This window comes from Malaclemys terrapin, chromosome 2 (genome assembly GCF_027887155.1).
Source record: "Malaclemys terrapin pileata isolate rMalTer1 chromosome 2, rMalTer1.hap1, whole genome shotgun sequence".
NCBI lineage: Eukaryota > Metazoa > Chordata > Testudines > Emydidae > Malaclemys > Malaclemys terrapin.
In genome coordinates this window covers 285284892-285305752 of record NC_071506.1, presented here as the reverse complement: position 1 = coordinate 285305752, position 20861 = coordinate 285284892, and the positions used below count along the sequence as shown (strand labels likewise).

Here is a 20861-nt window from a genome sequence, read left to right as displayed (position 1 = left end):
CCCTACCCAGGCCTGCACTGGGGTTAGCATTTAGCAGGTGGGGCAGGAACATTCAGATATTCATTTCCCTTATTTTACTGCCATGTTGGGGCCAAAGAGCCGTATCCTTCCCGAGGTGTTCTCCTCTCTGTGCCTTTCCTCTCACGGGCAGGGCCAGCTTCCGCTCCTCGCATTGGGCCAGGCTCTTCCCAGAAGCAAAGAGAAGCGGCTTTTCCAGGCCAGCCCCATGGCTCAGGGGCCTGGCAAGGGCGGGGGAGATTTTCCCCTCCTGGAGCAATGGTTCGGATCTGGGGCAAGTGGCTGATGGGGGTTGGGAGTTTGGTTTCTATCCGGCTCCCAGCTGCAGCCCGGGCCCGAGGGCTTTGCCTGGCAGATCTCGCCTCAGGCCCGCTTAGGGTGACCACCCAGCACATGTGAACAATGGGGACGGGGTGGGGGGTAATAGGAGCCTATATAAGACCCAAACAGTGGGACTGTCCCTATAAAACCGGGCAGCCGGTCCCGCTGGCCCCAGTGCGGGGAGCGGCCCGGGGTTCAGGGGAACAGGAACCCGGGGGAGGGCGCTGGCGGTTAAAAGCAAACCAGGCAATGCAGAGCCCGGCTTTCCTCCTCTTTCTCAAGGGGAAGAAAACCCGGCCCTGGGTGCTGCCGCAGCGCCCCCGGCTGCTGGATCGGGGCTCCGGGCACACGCGGCCGGGGCGGGCCCAGCTCAGGCCGGGGGCAGAGCCTGGACGCCGCGTCCCGGGCCGCGCGGAAACCCGACTCCCCGGCAGCCAGGCCGCGGCTCCCCCCGGCGCTCGCTCTGCTCCGCTCCGCCCGGCAGCGGGGCCGGGACCTGCCCGTGGCGAGGCGAGGCGAGGCGAGGCGGCGCCGGGACTCTGCCCAGCCCGGAGCGGGAGCGGAGCTCGGCCGGGCCGGGCCCGCTGGAGAAGCCCCGCCCGGGGGGGCCATGGCCGAGCGGGCCGCTGCCCAGGTAAGGGCCCGGCGCTGGGGCGGGGGAGCCTCGGGCCCCGGGACAAGGCGATCCCCGCCCGGCCTGGGCCCCGGGAGCCGGGCCGCGGGGAGCGCGGGGCTGCCCGGCCGGGCGGGGGCTGAGCGATCCCCGCCGGTTTTCATGGAGTCACAGACATGGGGTCGGGCGCAGCCCCCTGCGCGGAGGCCGGGCCCAGTGACCCTGGCCCAGCCCTGACCGGACTTTGTCCAGCTTGTTTTGAAACGTTTCCAGGGAGGGGGACTCGACAGCCCCCTTGGGGGCCGGGCCCAGAGCCCCGGGTGCAAAGCGGCTCTCAACGAGCCCCTGAGCCCGTTCTCTCCTGCCCGCCTCCGCGGGGGGGAATAGGGTGACCAGACAGCAAATGTGAAAAATCGGGACGGGGTGGGGGGTAATAGGAGCCTATATAAGAAAAAGACCCCAAAATCGGGACTGTCCCTATAAAATCGGGACATCTGGTCCCCCTAGGGGGGAACAACTGCTCCTCGAACAACCCTAAGCGGGAGCGCTGGGAGCCGGAGCCAGGCTCCCCTCCGCGCTCTTCTTGACACTAAACGTGCCCAGTGTTTGCAGCCCTTCCTCCCAGGCCAGGTTGGCTACACTTTTTTATCGGTTTTGTCGCTTTCCTCTGGACTCTTTCCAATGTGTCCACCTCTTTCCTCAGTCCTGGTGCCCAGAATTGAACTGGGAGCTCCCCCTGGCTGGGGCTCCCCAGCGTCGAGCAGTTTTACTTACAACACTCCTGTTAACACACCCCAGAATCAGATGAGCCCTTTTTGCAGCTGCATCACACTGACACCTCCTCTTCAGTTTGTGGCCAACTGGAACCCCCAGAGCTTTTTCAGCAGCCCGGCCCCCCAGCCAGTCCGTCCCCAGTTTGTAGCTGTGCATTCGATTTTTCTTTCCTAAGTGGAGTGCTTTGCACTTGTCTCTGTTGAATTTCAGCTTGTTGAATTCAGACCCATGCGTCTGACGAAGCGGGTATTCACCCACGAAAGCTTATGCTCCCAATACATCTGTTAGTCTTAAAGGTGCCACAGGACCCTCTGTTGCTTTTCACAGATCCAGACTAACACGGCTACCCCTCTGAAACTATTTTCTGATTTGTCATGGTCAGTTTGAGTTTTAAATCTGCCCTCCAAGGTGCTTGCAACCTCTCCTAGCCTGGTGTCATCTGCAAATTTTATCAGCATGGTCTCTAGCTCCAGGGTGTGTGAACGGGGAGAGGAGTTAAACTGGTCCTGGCTTTGGTGCCCTCTCCTGCTTTGAGGCGCGTAGCTCTGAGTTCCCTGGGGGCTGGGTCCTGCTGTCCGGGGCAGGGCTTGGAAACTGTCTCTCCAGCCCCTCCGGCCTGGCGGTTTGGGGTCTGATTGTCAGTTGGAGCTGGAGAGAAGCGCCCTGTTCCCTGGCCCAGCATTGCCAGAGGCTTTCGCTGACTTCCTGCGCCTCAGTGTGTGGGGCCCAGTGTCAGGAACCTCTGGGAAGCGGGGCAAGGTCTCTCTATTCAGGGCCCCCACACACGGAGGCCTGGGAAGTCAGTCCAGGCTGCCGGAGCCTGTCAGCAATGGGGTGTATTTAATGGCAGCAGGGCCAAGAGCAATGGATGGGGTGTGAAACTGCTCATCCCTGAGCTAGGGAACAAGGTGTATACTCTACTTCAGTGGTTCTCAAACTTTTGTACTGGTGACCCCTTTCACAGAGCAAGCCTCTGAGTGCGACCCCCACCCCCCTTATAAATTAAAAACACTTTTTATATATTTAATACCATTATAAATGCTGGAGGCAAAGCAGGGTTTGGGGTGGAGGCTGACAGCTGGCGACCCCCCCCCCCCGCATAATAACCTCGTGACCCCCTGAGGGGTCGTAACCCCCAGTTTGAGATCCCCTGTTCTACTTCTTAGGGCCCCAGTCCTATAGCAACCCCTCCCTCGTCCCACAGAGTAACAAGTATTTGAAGTGGGAGTGAGCAGGGAGGGGCAGGCAGGGAAGGGAAGACAAAGCAGATAACATCAATTGAAAACATTATTTGTGTGTATTGTGGTAATGGCTAAGAGCCCCCGTCAGGGCCCAGGACCCCTCTGTGCCAGGTGCCCTGCAAACACAGAACAGTTTGATCATATTGTGTTTGAACAGCACCGGGCACAGAGGGGTCTGGGCCATGTCTGGGTCTCTTACAACAAGACACACACAATTCCAAATCCTCGTTGCCACCTTTCATTATGCTGTATCTTACGGCAAGACCTGATCCTGCGACAAGGTGCTGCACATCTCCTGAGAAGTACTGACAAAGCTTCACCTTTCCGGAGGTGCTCGGCTCTTCCCAGGATCCGGCCTTCAGAGTGTAAGCGTTACCTCCATCTTGGCTGCACGGCCCTGTGTGGGTGGGGATGGGTTTCAGGCAGCAGCAGGAAGATCTCCGGTGGAATATTTAGTATAGAAACCTTGACAGTGCTTGTTTGAGTCAGGAGAGGCAGCTGGAACTGTCACGGCTTTACACCCGATTCATAGTGTTACTATATCTGCATCTCCAGGGGACCCAGATCCCCGTCAGCACTGGTGAGTGGAAGCAGAGCTTGGGGCGGAAAGTCCTCTACAACTGAGACCGGCAGGGAGATGTGACCTAGCGCACAGCCCCCCAAACCAGCCAGAGCTGGAGCGTTAGCGGACAATGCTCTAGTCCAGGGTTTCCCAAAGTTGGAGGGTCAGAACGTTTCAAAGGGCCATGCGGCGGCTCCTGCAGCTCCAGTCTCGTGAGGCAGGTTGGGCTTGACTCCCCACTCTGGGCACTGTGATCTTCGGGGTCACAGTGCCGCTCGGGTTTGGCCCAGCCAGGTCACAAGGCCACTCCCACAGATTTGGACCAGTTGGCCCCCTGTAGTGGGGCAGGTCCAAACCTGAGTGGCGCTGCGACCCCGGAGGTCAGGACACCTGGAGCAGGGAGCTGAGCAGGACAGGAGCTGCTGCTGCAGGGTGAGTGTGGGGTGGGCTCTGCACATCCACCCACAGGCTCTGAGCCCCCTTCCTGAGGCAGTTCTCAACACCCCCCACCCCACCCCGCGGGGCTATTTACTGGGCTGCGCCAGGCCATCAACTTTTACCAATGGGCCCTGAACCAAAGTGGTTGGGAAGTGCCGCTCTGGCCATCTCTCCCTGGCCTTTCCTGGCTTTTCAGGGCTGGCTCTCTGGGGCTTCTCGCACTTGCTCAGCCTTAGTCCCTTTTAAGTGGAGTTTTGTTTGTGGAATAACGAGTCCCCCAGCTCCACTTACGTTCCTGTCCCTGCAAACAGGCTCCAGAGTGGGACCCGGAGTCAAAGCGCCCGATGCCTTTCCAATCCCGCTCTGACCCCACACAGACTTCTGAGAGAGAGAGCCAGCTGCAACCAGCAAAGCTTTCCATGTGGCCCGCAGTAGCTGCAATCCAAGCTGTGGACAGGACGGTGGATTCCCATGCCACGCGGTTGCTGACTCTGGAGAGGAGAGTGGGGACAGCAGAGAAGAAATTAGTCGATTGTGAGAAAACAGTGATGCAATTTGAAAGCCAGCTGGAGAGTAAGTGGGCCGCGCTAGGAACTCTGATCCAGGGGTACGGACGGCTGCAGAGGAGGCTGGAGAACATGGAGAACCTGCTGAAGAACAGGAACTTCTGGATCCTGAGACTCCCCCCAGGCGCTAGGGGGGAGGTCCCCAAGGTAACGATATCCCAGCTGGCGCCAAGGGGCAGAACTGAATCACGTGCGGAGATTTTCCAGAGTCGGTGCCTAAAGCTGGGTTCCTACCTTCGTATTTAGGCAACGAATAAGTGGCCCGATTCTCCAAGTGCTGCGCGCCAGCCGCTCCCATTGGAGTCCGCGGGTGTTGCCGTGTGCTCAGTGCTCTGGAAAATCGGGGGATTTATTCATTGCCTAACTATTGCCCTTTGTGACCTGCGCGGCCAGTCAAAGTGCCGGGCCCTGGGGGTGTTCCCGCTGGAATTCAGTACTGATGGTATTTTCTTTGATGGAATTCTGTTTATTTACAAGGAAGGTAAAAGTCCAGCTTCTCCCAACATAGGAGAGGAACCAAAGGCTAAAAGAGTGTCATCTTAGCTTATAGCCCCAAGCCTCTGTAGCCAGCACCAGAGCCAAAATCGCTCTAGGCGTTTCTAGGGTCCAACACCAACCCATGTTCTCGACCCCCAGGCTGCTACTTGCTGGTTTTCTCCCTCCCCAGTGTCGTCATTTCTGTGTGTTACACGCTCGCGGGTGCCCCTCCTCCCACAGGTTCGCAACCCCTCTTGTCTTAGGTGGAGATTTTGGGATTAATTTCCCCTGAGTGACGAAATTAGATCGACCTAAGTTTTAGGTTTAGACCAGGCCATGCTTTAGACCTCCACTTTTGAAAATTGTGGCCTCTTTCTCTCGTCAGTCTATTGAAGGATTTCTTTTCCCGTTTACATTCCATCTCCGCAGCAAGATTTCCCCAGTCAGGGCCGTGCGCTGGAGCGCGTTTGCTCGTATCTCTTCTGGAAGGACCAGAGTATGTTCTAACCATGTTACAGAAACGTGCTACAATAGCACACAGGCGAATTGTATTGTGACGTGCTGCTCTGACGCTGCGTTGGCTGTTCCTTATTCACCGGCCTAAAATGGTTTGGACGAAGGGAGTGATGCCAACCTGTGTGACGGTGCCTAAAATCCCACTGGTTAGGAACACCGTGGCTGCACTGGGCCCATTCCCTCCCCGCTGTTACTCCATGGTGTCGGCGCACGGCTATCAGTGCTCAGGCATCATATCCGAGTACAGTGTTCAAATGTCTGCAGGGGAGGAAGGCCGGCCTAGGGGATAGGGCACTGAGCTGGAACTCAGGAGACCTGCGCTCAGTCCCAGGCTTCTTATGTGTCCTGGGGCAAGTCACTTAGCCTGTGTGTGCCTCAGTTCCCCATCTGTACAATGGGCATAACAGCACTGCCCTGCCTCACAGGCCTATTCTGAGGCTACATACATCAGGTGTGGGACGCTCACATATGGTGTAACAGGGACCTTGGTTAAATTTGAATGTTGCTCAGTATTTGCAGCTTCTGAGAACAAATTCTGTAGGCAAAACCTGAACAAAGAGTCACTCCACAGGGACCTCCTAGCTCAGTTAATCGCTGGGGCCAGATGGTCCCCTTTGGATCAGTACTCAGAGTACTGCTTCCACAATAGCATCGTCCCAGTTCCTGAAACCTGCTGAGGACCCGGGAAGGGCCACCCCTGTGAAAGGGGGATCTGGGTGCAGCTGCAGACGTGGAGTCCCTAGCAGCATTTGAGCTGTGCTGCCTGGTACCTGGAGGGCGGGCTGGAAGCTCCAGCACTGATCCTGGGGGTGAGCCGCATCGTGCAGTGATGGAGAGGGGGACGCAGTCTCTGCTCTACCCTCCACCTGACCAAATTCAGATTTTCCTTTCCAGCTGTGCGGGGGTGGGGGCAGCATAGCCTCGTGCAGGTCTAGCTATGATGTCTGGGTTTTTCTTTACGTCAAACCCATTTCTAATCATTTTTCCAATAATAGCCAGACGACATTGATCCTCCCCATCTCTCCTGGTTGACCCAGGAGGTACTGAGTGTGCAACGCTTGTGATTCCAGGTGCCGGTGACGTTCGACGACGTCTCCGTCTATTTCAACGAGCCGGAGTGGGGGAGCTTAGAGGAATGGCAGAAGGAGCTTTACAAGAACATGATGAAGGGGAATTATGAGGCCCTGATCTCCCTGGGTAATTCTTTTTTCTTCGCTCGCTTACGAGAAGCTGTGAGATCGCTGAAGGTAGAGTTGGCTCCAGCTCAAGTTTATTCTCCAATTCTTTTGATTCCTGGTTGATCAGTAGGTAAAATCCTTGTAGTGCACGTCTTTGACTGATGGTGCATTTTAAAAAGAGATTAAAATACACATTCCTTATTGCTCCACCTCCAGTGCTTTCTACTGATGGCCTAGATAGTGGGTGTATTGAGTTGTGCATATTCTACACATCCAACTCTGGCTCTGTTGCGTTAATGTCAGATCTCCTGACTGAAGACAGAAGTTGTGTTTGAGCTAATGGAAACCTTTGCAGTCCCAAGTGAACATAGTGACATGGTGTAGCTGGTAGCACTGGAGTTCTCGCCATTTCATCTATGAGCTTCATTCCCACTCACTCCTTGGCCTGTCAGCTAGAATGGCCAATTACTAGTTCTAACTGAGAAGATGGTTTCTGCAGTTGGGCTGCCTGGAGACCCCAAGTCGCATTACGCAGGTACTTCCCAACCAGCTGCCAGAGATTCCATGTCCTATCACTAATTGCACGGACCATCCAGTTCCAACTCTAGATAGTGGATCAAATTCAGTGCTGGTGTGTGGAGGTACCTGTAAAAGGGTGGACTAGATCCAGAGGCTGCCTGCAGCCTAGAGTGGCTGCAAGGGAAGCAGCCAACCAGAGGGACTGTTGGAGCAGCCAATCAGGGGCCAGAAGGGCCATATAAAAGGGAGCAGCAGAGGAGGGGCAGTCAATTGCTGCCTGGAGCTGGAAGAGGGAAGCCTGGGTTCCTCGGTGGCTGGAAGAGCAGCAGGACCATGGACAGTTCACTGCAGGCAGGACTGAGCTCAGGGAAGTCTGCTTGCAGGGACTGGGGGAACAAGAGGTGCTCCTGGCTGGCTGGAGGGGCTGTAAGGGCTAAGGCAGGCAGTTGCTGGCAGGGACCAGGGAAGTGAGGGAATCGCTGTTGGCTGGCTACCACAACTCAATTAAGACGGGCTACGGAGAGGTGGCCCAGGGAAACGCAGGTAGTTAAAGGGATGTGGCTGATACTGAGAGGGTCCCTGGGCTAGGACCTGGAGTAGAGGGCAGGTCCAGATCTCCCCCGTCCCCCAACAGCCATTGGGGGAAGTGGCTGTGCCCTGAGAGAAGGGAGTGTAGACAGGCCCAGGGAAGGAACTGTACATGGGCCTGTTATTCCCACCCCCCCCCCCCCCAGAACGGAGCTGAACTGAGACTGACCCAGCTGGAGAGCCAGGGTCAGAGGACCAAAGGTCAGGCGAAGAGCCTCCAGGGAGGAAGGCCTAGGGGTGCTGCTCCATCCCAGAATAGGAACCTTCATGCATCAGCTGCCAGGCTAGGGTACTGAGCCCGGCCCTCTTGGTCAGACTGAGGAGAGCTAAAGAGGCATTGTCAACGGAGGGGTCCTGTGATGGGCCCGGATGGACTGTTAAAGGACTGAAGCTGGGGAGGGCTGCAGGACATCTTGGACTAATACCCTAGAAAGGGTCCATTTGCATCTGGGCTGAGTCCTGAAGACCCATCTGACAAGCGCAGCAGCCGACGGGGGACACCGTGAGCTGAGGAAATTGAGGAAAAACTGCAGCCATGCGCGCACTCAACCAGTGGGTGTTCCCGAGCCGAGGCCCCCCCCATTACAGTGCCACTCGCCTTTGCCCCAGCGGGTTCTGAGTGGCCAGCTGCATTGAGACAGATGCAAATGGTGTCAGACCCACAGGATCTGTGCTATGCGTCGGCCTTTAACTGGCCCCTGGAAGGACCCGTTCAGTGTGCCAGACCCCCAGGGGGTCCCACCCTTCCACAAGGGGAGGCCACGCGGCCACAGTCAGCACCACCAGTGCGGAATCGCAAGTCATACAGTTTCCTAGCGGACAGAGAGCTGGAGAGCCGAAAAGCAGCGGGGAAAGCCTGATACACATTAGGGATGGATGTAAAAGGTTATCAAGTAATCCTGGCGGCCCTGCATGGTGCAGGCCGGGATGCATCTAGCCGGCTGGTGGGCTTCCTGGCCCTGGCCGGATTGGCCCCAGGCCCGCTACCTTGGTTAACCAATTAAACAAAATAATTGTAATCGTTTAATCGGTTCACTTTTTTAATCAATATTTCCATCTGTAATACACATCATGTAATTAGGAGGAAGGAAAAGAATAATCCCGAGGGTTAACAGTGGACAGCAAATTCGATACCCCAAATGCACTGCCCAGTTTGCCCCAAGTTTTCCTTGGCTAAGATCCTGCACCTGGAATTTCAGGACATAACTGTGCGTTGTGTGTCCGAGAACAGCCCCAGCGCCCCCAGGCTCTATTATAGTATAATTAGTGTCCAAATGAACCCTTCTGCCCCTCTGTGGGTGGCTCCCTGCTCGGCTTCTTGGTGCTTAATAAATAGGCACGTGGATTAATACTTCCTGTGCCCATGGCAGCCCCTTCCCTTGGGAAGAATCAGAGAGCCCCACCCATCAGAGGAACACGCCCGCCCCGGGGCAGGTATCCCTGTAACTGTGCAGCGTCTCTTCACATCGCCTGTCACCCCCAGCAATCGGGGGTTGGGTATTTAAAACCACTGATCATGATCTGTAATGAGCATGCTACTGTGTGACTCAAACACTGGAGCGTCTCTCTCCATCTGCAGACTACGCCATCTCCAAACCTGACCTCCTGTCCCGGATTGAACGAGGGGAGGAGCCGTGTGTCAGAGATCGGGGTCGTTCAGAGGAGAGCGAGATCCCTGCAGACCCCAGCCCAGGTACATTGAAACCGCCCCGAAATGAGCCCTGAGGCCTCTCGCTTCAGCTGGGTTCCCAGTGGTCCCGTTCCACTGGCTGCCGGGGCATTCCCGGTGCTGGAGGTGTGACTGCCTGGCGAACGCGCACAAGGTGTGAAGTTAAATGGCTCTATCTAATGAAAGCTTCACAAGCTCTTTCATTCCTTCTATTTCAATAGACACTTTTCTGACACTTGTGCCAGGGACAGGAGAACGTTTGGGGTAATTCGGGCGAAATGGACGTTGCTTCCCCCGAATCCCTGAGATTGCACCAGGGGGTTGAGCGTCATGTGTGTGTTTTATTCCTGCTCTTTGCTTTTTTAATCTAATCCCGGCCAGCGGGTAAGAGCAGTGATGGGATGAAGCCACAAATCCAGATCAGGATCTTGAAACCGCTTCCTCCCTTCTTCCCCCCCCCCCCCCAGTTTGGTTTGACCAACGGTGAGCAGACACCCTGTGACACGGGATTTCCCCTGGCTGCCCCCCAGGTTAGGCAGGGCGGGGATGAGAGAGAAGACCTCTCTGGAAGTAGCAAGTGAGAAAAGCTCCTTTGAGATCCCAAAGCCTGGAACAACCCAGGGGCAGTTACACAGTTTAACCCTGGCAGCCTGCGTGCTGCAGAACGTCCCGTGTGCTGAACGGGCTCTGAGAGCGGACAGGCTCACCCAGCCCCCGGGGGAACCACTAGCGCAAAGGGAAGCTGAAGTTCTAGCAAGCTCTCAGAACGTGCAGCTCCTCCCCAGACGTGGATTTCTGTCCTTGTCCCCGGCAAGTGCCATCTGCAGCTCTCCCCCCATCCCACCTCAACTCCCCTCCCCCTTCCTGACCGTTCTGGAATTCATAGATTCATAGATTCTAGGACTGGAAGGGACCTCGAGAGGTCATCGAGTCCAGTCCCCTGCCCGCATGGCAGGACCAAATACTGCCTAGACCATCCCTAATAGACATTTATCTAACCTACTCTTAAATATCTCCAGAGACGGAGATTCCACAACCTCCCTAGGCAATTTGTTCCAGTGTTTAACCACCCTGACAGTTAGGAACTTTTTCCTAATGTCCAATCTAGACCTCCCTTGCTGCAGTTTAAACCCATTGTTTCTGGTTCTATCCTTAGAGGCTAAGGTGAACAAGTTCTCTCCCTCCTTCTTATGACACCCTTTTATATACCTGAAAACTGCTATCATGTCCCCTCTCAGTCTTCTCTTTTCCAAACTAAACAAACCCAATTCTTTCAGCCTTCCTTCATAGGTCATGTTCTCAAGACCTTTAATCATTCTTGTTGCTCTTCTTTGGACCCTTTCCAGTTTCTCCACATCTTTTTTAAAATGCGGCGCCCAGAACTGGACACAATACTCCAGCTGAGGCCTAACCAGAGCAGAGTAGAGCGGAAGAATGACTTCTCGTGTCTTGCTCACAACACACCTGTTAATGCATCCCAGAATCATGTTTGCTTTTTTTGCAACAGCATCACACTGTTGACTCATATTTAGCTTGTGGTCCACTATAACCCCTAGATCCCTTTCTGCCGTACTCCTTCCTAGACAGTCTTTTCCCATTCTGTATGTGTGAAATTGATTTTTCCTTCCTAAGTGGAGCACTTTGCATTTGTCTTTGTTAAACTTCATCCTGTTTAACTCAGACCATTTCTCCAATTTGTCCAGATCATTTTGAATTATGACCCTGTCCTCCAAAGTAGTTGCAATCCCTCCCAGTTTGGTATCATCCGCAAACTTAATAAGCGTACTTTCTATGCCAATATCTAAGTCGTTGATGAAGATATTGAACAGAGCCGGTCCCAAAACAGACCCCTGCGGTACCCCACTCGTTACGCCTTTCCAGCAGGATTGGGAACCATTAATAACAACTCTCTGAGTACGATTATCCAGCCAGTTATGCACCCACCTTATAGTAGTCCCATCTAATTTGTATTTGCCTAGTTTATCGATAAGAATATCATGCGAGACCGTATCAAATGCCTTACTAAAGTCTAGGTATACCACATCCACCGCTTCACCCTTATCCACAAGGCTCATTATCCTATCAAAGAAAGCTATCAGATTGGTTTGACATGATTTGTTCTTCACAAATCCATGCTGGCTATTCCCTATCACCTTACCACCTTCCAAGTGTTGGCAGACGATTTCCTTAATTACTTGCTCCATTATCTTCCCTGGCACAGAAGTTAAACTAACTGGTCTGTAGTTACCTGGGTTGTTTTTATTTCCCTTTTTATAGATGGGCACTATATTTGCCCTTTTCCAGTCTTCTGGAATCTCTCCCGTCTCCCATGACTTTCCAAAGATAATAGCTAGAGGCTCAGATACCTCCTCTATTAGCTCCTTGAGTATTCTAGGATGCATTTCATCAGGCCCGGGTGACTTGCAGGCATCTAACTTTTCTAAGTGATGTTTAACTTGTTCTTTTTTTATTTTATCTGCTAAACCTACCCCCTTCCCATTAGCATTCACTATGTTAGGCATTCCTTCAGACTTCTCGGTGAAGACCGAAACAAAGAAGTCATTAAGCATCTCTGCCATTTCCAAGTTTCCTGTTACTGTTTCTCCCTCTTCACTAAGCAGTGGGCCTACCCTGTCTTTGGTCTTCCTCTTGCTTCTAATGTATTGATAAAAAGTCTTCTTGTTTCCTTTTATTCCCGTAGCTAGTTTGAGCTCATTTTGTGCCTTTGCCTTTCTAATCTTGCCCCTGCATTCCTGTGTTGTTTGCCTATATTCATCCTTTGTAATCTGTCCTAGTTTCCATTTTTTATATGACTCCTTTTTATTTTTTAGATCGTGCAAGATCTCGTGGTTAAGCCAAGGTGGTCTTTTGCCACATTTTCTATCTTTCCTAACCAGCGGAATAGCTTGCTTTTGGGCCCTTAATAGTGTCCCTTTGAAAAACTGCCAACTCTCCTCAGTTGTTTTTCCCCTCAGTCTTGATTCCCATGGGACCTTACCTATCAGCTCTCTGAGCTTCCCAAAATCTGCCTTCCTGAAATCCATTGTCTCTATTTTGCTGTTCTCCCTTCTACCCTTCCTTAGAATTGCAAAGTCTATGATTTCATGATCACTTTCACCCAGGCTGCCTTCTACTTTCACATTCTCAACGAGTTCCTCCCTATTTGTTAAAATCAAGTCTAGAACAGCTTCCACCCTAGTAGCTTTTTCAACCTTCTGAAATAAAAAGTTGTCTCCAATGCAGTCCAAGAATTTGTTGGATAGTCTGTTCCCCGCTGTGTTATTTTCCCAACATATATCCGGATAGTTGAAGTCCCCCATCACCACCAAATCTTGGGCTTTGGATGATTTTGTTAGTTGCTTGAAAAACGGCTCATCCACCTCTTCCACCTGGTTAGGTGGCCTGTAGTAGACGCCTAGCATGACATCTCCCTTGTTTTTTGCCCCTTTAAGCCTAACCCAGAGACTCTCAACACTTCCGTCTCCTATGTCCATCTCTACCTCAGTCCAAGTGTGTACATTTTTAATATATAAGGCAACACCTCCTCCCTTTTTCCCCTGTCTATCCTTCCTGAGCAAGCTGTACCCATCCACACCAACATTCCAATCATGTGTATTATCCCACCAAGTTTCAGTGATGCCAACAATGTCATAGTTGTATTTATTTATTAGCACTTCCAGTTCTTCCTGCTTATTCCCCATACTTCTCGCATTTGTATATAGGCATCTAAGATACTGGTTTGATCTTTCCTCCCAGTTTTTTCCTGACTCTCCTTTCTCTCTGCCAATATAGCCCACACTCCCTCTTGTTTCCGACTCATTTCCCCGGTCTCCATGTTCCCCACTTACCTGTGGGCTTTGCTCATCTGTCCCCGTCGAACCTAATTTAAAGCCCTCCTCACTAGGTTAGCCAGTCTGTGCCCGAATAGGGTCTTCCCTCTCCTCGAAAGGTGAACGCCATCTCTGCCTAGCAGTCCTTCCTCGAATAGCATCCCGTGGTCTAGGAAGCCAAAGCCCTCCTGGCGACACCATCTTCGCAGCCAGGCATTCACCTCCATGATGCATCTGTCTCTGCCCGGGCCCCTACCTTTAACAGGAAGAATTGAAGAGAATACCACCTGTGCTCCAAACTCCTTCACCCGTGCTCCCAGAGCCCTGTAGTCACTCTTGATCCGCTCAGTGTCACACCGCGCAGTATCATTTGTGCCCACATGGATGAGTAGCATGGGGTAGTAGTCAGAGGGCCGGATAATCCTCGACAATGCCTCCGTAACGTCTCGGATACGGGCCCCCGGCAGGCAGCATACCTCCCGAGATGAAATGTCAGGGCGACAGATGGGCGCCTCCGTCCCCCTCAGCAGAGAGTCTCCGACCACCACTACCCTACGTTTCCTATTCGCAGTGGTGGCAGCAGACTCTCCAGCCTTAGGGGTACGAGGCTTCTCCTCCTTTACTGTAGGGAGTGATTCCTTCTTTCCTGTATCAAGAAGAGCATAACGGTTACCTATAACCACGGCAGGAGGATTCGGAGCAAGGGTGGAGCACTGCCTGCTGCCAGAAGTAACCAGCTGCCAGCGTCCACCCTGAGCCATCTCCTCCTCCACCAGTGGTGTATCAGCAGTCCTGTGTACTGGGACAGCTACCTCAGCTGTCTCCACATGGACACTGTCGAGGAATTGCTCGTGGATACGGATGCTCCTCAACCTAGCCACCTCCTCCTGTAGCTCTCCCACCTGCTGCCTGAGAGATTCCACCAGCAGGCACCTTTCACATTGGATGGTCCCCCCAGCCTGGATATCAGTAAGTGGAAATTGCAAGTTACAGTCTTTGCAAAACCACACCAGGATCTGGGTAGAGGCATCCATGCTTAGGCACTCTGTCTGGCTACAGGCACAGGTGGAGGAGACAGCAGCAGTGCTGGCACAGGTGTTGCGGGTCTTCCTAACCATCGTAAGCCTCCCTCTGTCAAACTCCCGTCTGCAGCCCCCTGTCAGCTGAAAGGGTTGTTTAAGCAAACAGTTAGAATGTAGTTGCTTTATAGGTATTAAGGGGAATCAAGAGAAAACAGATAGAACTGGCAAGGGACCCTCGCCCCCTTCCTGCTCCCTTCCAAACTCCCTTGCGAAACTCCCTGTTAGCAGCCCCTGGTCGCTTGTGCGCTGCTTTATAAAGCCTTGGCCTGTATGAATGCCCCGCCCACTGATTAAGGCTCAGCCACTTACCAGAGGCTTCTAGCTTTCAAACCTTCCTTTGAAGCTCACAGCTTCCAACTGCCAGCCACAGCACACGGTCCTTCAAACAACCAAAACAAACAAACAGACTGACAAACACAAGCTCAGCACACAGCAAGTACCCCTCAAACACAAACAAACACACACTACAGACAGTCACTTACCCCAAAAGGTTGCTGTATTGCTCCTCCTTCACCTGGAGAACTCCCTTGCGAAACTCCCTGTTAGCAGCCCCTGTTCGAATCAAACCCATCTGCAGCCCTCCCTTTCCCCTCCCCCCAGAGCCGCGCTAGCGTCTGTTCAGAGCGGGCCCCCTCTGAAACACGGTGCTGGGCGGAGATGGGTGTGAGGCTCCTGGGCCCAGCTCTCAGCGGGGAGGAGAAACAGGCAGGGTGTGTCTGCGTTCAGGCTGGAAGGGGGAAGTGCCAGCCAAGGAGCCGTACCCGCGGGAGTTCTGATCTAACGAGCAGCTAACGAGAAGTGTAGCCGTGGGGGCGCACGGAGGGAGGGACAAGCTGCCCCACGTACGATCTCATCTGAGCCATTACAGACGTACCTGGGGCAGCCAGCCCCTCCCACCACCACGGCTACACGTCCAGCTCGAAAGTCGACGTACCCTTAATAGCCTTTGGCTGGGATTGGCTAAGCAGCCTAGCGACTTCGGGCCCCCACCTCCCACTGACAGTCCATAGGAACTGGGTGCCCAACTCCCCTAGGCCCCTCTGAAAATCTGAGCCCGTCTCTTTCCTGTGAACAGAATCCCCCGTCTCTGCACCAGACATTTCATTGTGGATTAACCAGGAGGAGGATCCGGGCTGCGGGGCCCGAGGGGACTCTGGGGAAAACGAAATCAGTGGAAGCCCCTGCTCGGGTGAGTAATGGATTTCGCCATCTCGGAGCCGGCGATTGCAGTAATCGTCTGCGCCCAGCCATCTCCAGGGACCGGCAGCAGTTTTCTTACCCTCTGGGCAGCCTGTCGCCCACCTCATTGCTGTACCCGACTCCTGCCGGCTTGTCCCCCGGCCTTTCAACAGCAACACCCTGCGGTCGCCTTGCCCCGTGTGGGGCTGGCAGTGCCCCAGGGGGGCTGGCAGGGAGCAGCCCCTCTGCTCAGGAGCTGGGACGGGACCTGCCCTGCGTGCAGAGAGGATGTTGTCTCGCTCCCTTGCCTGCTGCGTGGGAGCTTGGCCTGTCTGGCCGTTAGTGCACGTGCTCTGCGTTCATGAAGCCCAGCAGGGCGGGGGTGTCCCTTAGTGTTCTGGCCGTTCAGCAAATCCCCCCCCTTTGGAGCCGCCGAACTTGTCTTAGGGCGGAGGAGGGGTCCACAGCGAAGGTGGTGGGGCCTGAGCTCGGTGTTCGGCTCTGGCCGAGAGCGGGGAACGTGGTGTAATCCTCTTTGCCCTGAACAGAGTTTCCGATTGTCCCCCCCGAGGCCGTGTCCTGGGTTAAACGTGAGGAAGAGCCGTGTGGGCAGGATCGGCCAGTCTGTGGAGAAGGCAGAACCCCTGCAGGCCCCAGCCCTGGTGAGTAGCAGCCGAGAGCTCTGGGCACAGGGCGTGAGGGGACGAGCGGCGAATCCAGCCGGACCGTTTTACCATTTCTGCTCATCTGGTCTCAACTTCTCTAACGTGGTGTTAGTTTACAGGCCGCAAGCCAGCCGGTCGTCCCCCCTCCTGGCCCTGCCACCCCCCAGAGCCCCTCCTCTTGTCCCTCTTTGGCTAGTCTGATCACTGGTCTTAGCCCCTCGTTTTCTGCTTCCTCTTGAGCCTGACCAGCACCTTTGTATCCATTAGAAAGAGGTGTCTTCTCTCCTCCAGCAAGAGCCACTGCCGGCTTTAAACCCCCAACGCGGGGGGAAGTGGGAGTAGAACCCAAACTGGAACGTAATCCCCCAGGAGTGGAAGGGACTCTGGGACCCGGAGTCCAGTCCCCGCTATCGCAGGCCACCCCAGCATGGAACCCGGTGCTGGAAGTTTGTTTACAGCCCTGATTTTTCAGGGTGGCACCAGATACTAACTGAGCCGTAAATGTCTGTATTAAATCCAAGCGGAATTTGTACAGTTGCTCCAAACATGGCTGAAAGCCGCACTAGTCAGGAGTTGCCACATCCAGACAGTGACGAACCGTGATAAGGCTGTACAAATGTTGACGAAGGATACTCGCAAAAAGGAGTAGGCCCCGGGGTGCTCAAACCCACGCTGGCGGCTCCCACTTGGACAGGCAGACACGCTAATGAACCCTTTAGACGCTCACCCCTTCGTACCCTTTCACAAACAAGTGATGTCCTATCGCCAGCCGTTCTCTTCGCTAATAGCCAGGGATTAGGCAGTTTGGAGTTGTCCTTTCTCTGGCCTCGGCCAGTTGAGCAAGGAATTTTCCTTCTGACTTCATCAGCTATGGATCCAGTTTAATGTTTCCAGCAAAGCGTCCCCTGGTGCCAGGCACGGCTGGCTGAACTCCTCCTTTCACGCCTTCCCACAACTGAGAAGTGCCTGCCCTTTACGGAACCTGCAAAACCAGATTTTCTGTAGTCAAGTGCATTTAATCCTGGATAGACTAACCCGCCCCGTTCAGAAACATACACGCTCCACCTTCAAACCCCTTTCCCTTGCCTCCACCTCTGTCGGGAGCCCCTTCCAGGACGTTAGAAACCGTCTGCTAATTCCCACCTGCTCTTCCCTGGGAACAGAACCTCCTGCTCCTGCGCCTGCCCGTTCCCCCTGGGTTAAACCGGAGCCGGAGGTGTGTGCTAGGACTCAACCAGCTTTGGAGCAAAGGGGGCTCCCTGGAGAGCCCAGCGCAGGTGAGTAGTGGAGAGCAACAGCTCGGAACCAGTGAGTGGCTAAAGGAGCTGGTCAGCGCCAACTTCCAGCGCATTGCGACTGCAAACGGGCCCCTCCCATCCCCCCCAGCACGGCCCCTCTGCCGGGGGAGGGGGGTGGTGTAGGCCTGGCCCTTCCAGCGTTTCTTCCCCTGGGGAATTCCCAGCAGGCCACGTGAGGCTGCTCTGCAAGCCCAGAGGAGCTCAAAGCAGCCTCATCGCTGGTGATAGCAAGGCCCAGGTCTGACCCCAGCACCTCAGACAGTGAGATGGGGAAAACGTCCCCTCTGCCCTTCTCTAGGGGAACAAAGGATTTGCAGAGCCCGGCCGGTAAACCAGCACCTCGATGAGTGTCCCAGCTCGCTCCCCACAGCCAACTTCATGGGCCTTGACTCCAAAGCAGGAGCCCCTGAATCGCAGAATTCCCTCCCTCCCTCCCGGCAGGTGACATGAATAACGGCTGCTTTCTTCTGCCCCGGCAGGTGAGATCCCGCTCCAACTTGCAGAGGAGCATCGTGCGGAGGAGGTGGGCAAGGGCCCCCCCAGGGCAGTTTGTGCAACATCCAAAGGGACCATGGTCCAGAGCCCCGGCGAGGGCCCTGCGGCTCGGCAGAGAAGTGTCCTGGGACAGTCGGCTCAGGGCAAGAGGGGCATTGGGGAGCTCCGAGGAGCCGGGGGCCAGCAGAGAGCCGTGGGGGGTGAGCGGCCCGGCCCATGTCCCGAGCGTGGGAAGTGCTTGGGGCAGAAGCAGTCGCTGCTAAGCCCCAAGAAGAGCCTGTTGGCGGAGAAGCCCGCCAAGTGCAGGGAATGCGGCAAGAGCGTCGGCCGGATTCAGTGCTGCCTCCAGCACCAGCACATGCCCCCGGGTAAGCTGCCCTTCACCTGCGCCGAGTGCCGGAAGCGCTTCCGCAAGAAGCGGCCCCTGCTCTTCCCCCCCGAGCCCCACATGGCCGAGCAGCCCTTCTCCTGCCCCGCCTGCGGCAAGGCCTTCAGCCAGCGGGACATGCTCCTGGCTCACCAGAAGACCCACCTCTGAGAGCACAAGTACCTGTGAGCTGCCTGCCGCCAGGGCTTTGTCCCCGAGGAGTAAACGCAGCACCAGTGGGCGCACGCCATGGGGGGCTGCCCCGCCTGTGCCACCTGGCCACGCACCAGTGGGTCCCTCCAAGGGCACTCAGTGTGGGCGGGGCTTTGCCCGCCAGGACAGCCTGGCACAGCACCAGAGGACTCGTCTCCTGCCGAGGGCACCGCGGGGCTGGCAGCGGGGAGCCAGGGCCTCTCAGGCTGCACCAGCCTGAGCTGGACTTGGCGAGCCAGCCCCCTACTGTGCCCACGTGACACGTGTTCCATCCCTCCCGGGTGCCAGCCGGCCCTGGGCCAGGCGAGGCAGAGACCTTCCAGGAATAGAGTCCCTGGGGAGGGGTTTGCTGCCCACCCGAGCCCTTCAGAGAAACCATCGGTGCAGAGTGCGGGGATAGGGCTTCCCCCAGCTCTGTGGTGGGGAACGTGTCGGGTCGGAGCACTACCGGGGCCAGCACCTGCTGGGAGGAACAGCTGCCGCTCCTGAGCACGGGGAAGGATAAACGACACTGAGAATCTGGGCAGGAGGCGTCGCTCACTGTGGGAACAGCCTCAGTCACACCCCACAAGCCAGCCGGGCTGGTGCGTTCAGGTCCCTTTGCGCACCCCTGTGTTCGGGCAGCACGAAGGGGGCAGAAAGCAACCAGGTCAGGCCAGCTGAGATCCCCGGGCACGGGGGAGCTCTTGCCTTGTGCAACTGGCTCCCGTGCCACCCTGGCCACCCAAACCTGTACAGGGGCCTCAGCCAACGTGCCTGGCGCTCCAGCTCTCCCCACTTTGCCCTGAGCGCTGTGAGCCCTCCACACCTCTGCCTATCCCCCGGGCTGGGGATTTGGCGCGTGTGGAAGATGCCAGGTTAAGCAGGGCTGGACAGTGACAGTGTCCGTCCCCAGAGCAGGCCCGGCATGTGTAGTGACCATGCCAGTGTCCCCACCAGGCTCTTCCATTCTGGGGTGGCTGGGCCGCTCCTAACCCCAGAGACTCCAGTGGGGGTCTGGGTCGCACGCTCTGCCTGTTGGTAACTGGACGGTCTGACCAACGGGCTCCAACCACGTCTGATGATAACGACGCTTGGCTGGTACTGACCTGGGGCCAGGTCACAGGTGTAAAGCTCCGTCCCTTGTGACCAGTCCTCCCCGCTCCCAGCCAATTGGCTGCTCCGATGTCATTGAGACACGGGATCACAGACCGTGGAGAGGAACCGCGTGGCGTGCACCGAGTGTGGGAAAAGCTCCCGCTATGAGCATCTCCCGGTTACCTGCCGAGAGTCACAGCAGGACGTGCTCCTCCTCAGGGACGGGCCCCTGGGCCTGCAGCAGGGAATCAAACCTAGGCCCCTCTGTTCCAAAGCAGAACAGGACTGTTCTGGTTTGATGGTAGAAATATCGAAACAGCCCAGGAATGTAACTCTCGGCGCTGGGAGAACTCAGATGGTGTAGTTCTCCGCTGTCCTGCACCCTGTGCAGTCTCTTCCCCTGTGCAAAGTGGGTGCAGAACGCTTCTGTATCAGCCGGCTGCAGCCTCCCCCTCTGGGCCAGTGTCACTGAGAGCAGAGGGTGCCAGGCTGTGGGGACACAGGCCCAGAGTTGCAGTCCTGGCCGGTTCTCCAGCGAGGACAGCTAGGTTGGGATTTTCAGAACAGCCTTTGGGAATTAGGTGCCTAAATTCCATTCCGAGTCAATGGGAGCTGGACACCGAGGTCCCTTAGGTGACTTCAAAAAATCCCAGCCGGAGCCTTGGAGCTTAACTCGTTTCTAGACAGTTAGGGTTGGAGTGAGAGAAATCCTTGATGCCGCTGGTTCTAGTCCACGTTCCTACCTGCTTACGGGAAGTGGAAACATACACAGTGAAATGTCAAAATAAGCTGGGGGGGGGGTAAATTACTTTCAAAATGCTGCTTTTGGCTGCCTGTCTTCTCTGACCTCCCCAGCTCAGCCTGTTACCAGCCCTGGGTGGGCTTCTCCTTTTCTGCCTGGGCTCACACAGTGTGGTACAGTATTTATTCTGCATCACAGAGCTGGGCTGCTGAGGTTTTTCTTTAGTTTCAATGGAGAGGCTGTGGGAACTGACACCAACACCCAAAATACACAGGGTTTCCTTTTCAGGAGGGGCCAGGGGAGGAGAATCCCCTTCCCATGATCTCCAGGGTGAAAGAGCTGCTGTAAACCTGTCTGCTCCAGAAACATGTAAAGAGCAGCTTGGTAGAAATGGGGGTTTTCTAAAGTCTGTAAATAAAATTGTACCAGCTCA

General features: G+C 55.4%; 1 protein-coding gene across 2 annotated transcripts; it reads left to right on the top strand.

Moving 5' to 3' along the window:
* The first annotated feature begins 617 nt into the window (after positions 1–617).
* On the top strand, positions 618–20861 carry LOC128830957 (zinc finger protein 398-like). Of its 2 annotated transcripts, XM_054016942.1 has the most exons (8): positions 618–973; positions 4279–4680; positions 6597–6723; positions 9391–9504; positions 15468–15581; positions 16120–16233; positions 17400–17513; positions 18014–20861. In XM_054016942.1, the coding sequence occupies exons 1-8, from the start codon at positions 950–952 to the stop codon at positions 18565–18567; spliced, it is 1563 nt and encodes a 520-aa protein (XP_053872917.1). In that variant the 5' UTR covers positions 618–949; the 3' UTR covers positions 18568–20861. The 2 variants fall into 2 exon arrangements, with proteins under 2 accessions (XP_053872917.1, XP_053872915.1); XM_054016940.1 differs by lacking the exon at positions 17400–17513.

Bases quoted from the DNA above. Each gene is read 5' to 3' on its own strand.
- LOC128830957 (XM_054016942.1), top strand. From the start codon at position 950: ATGGCCGAGCGGGCCGCTGCCCAG. The intron at 974-4,278 runs GTAAGGGCCCGG...CCCTGCAAACAG, and splicing joins CCGAGCGGGCCGCTGCCCAG to GCTCCAGAGTGGGACCCGGA. The intron at 6,724-9,390 runs GTAATTCTTTTT...CTCCATCTGCAG, and splicing joins TGAGGCCCTGATCTCCCTGG to ACTACGCCATCTCCAAACCT.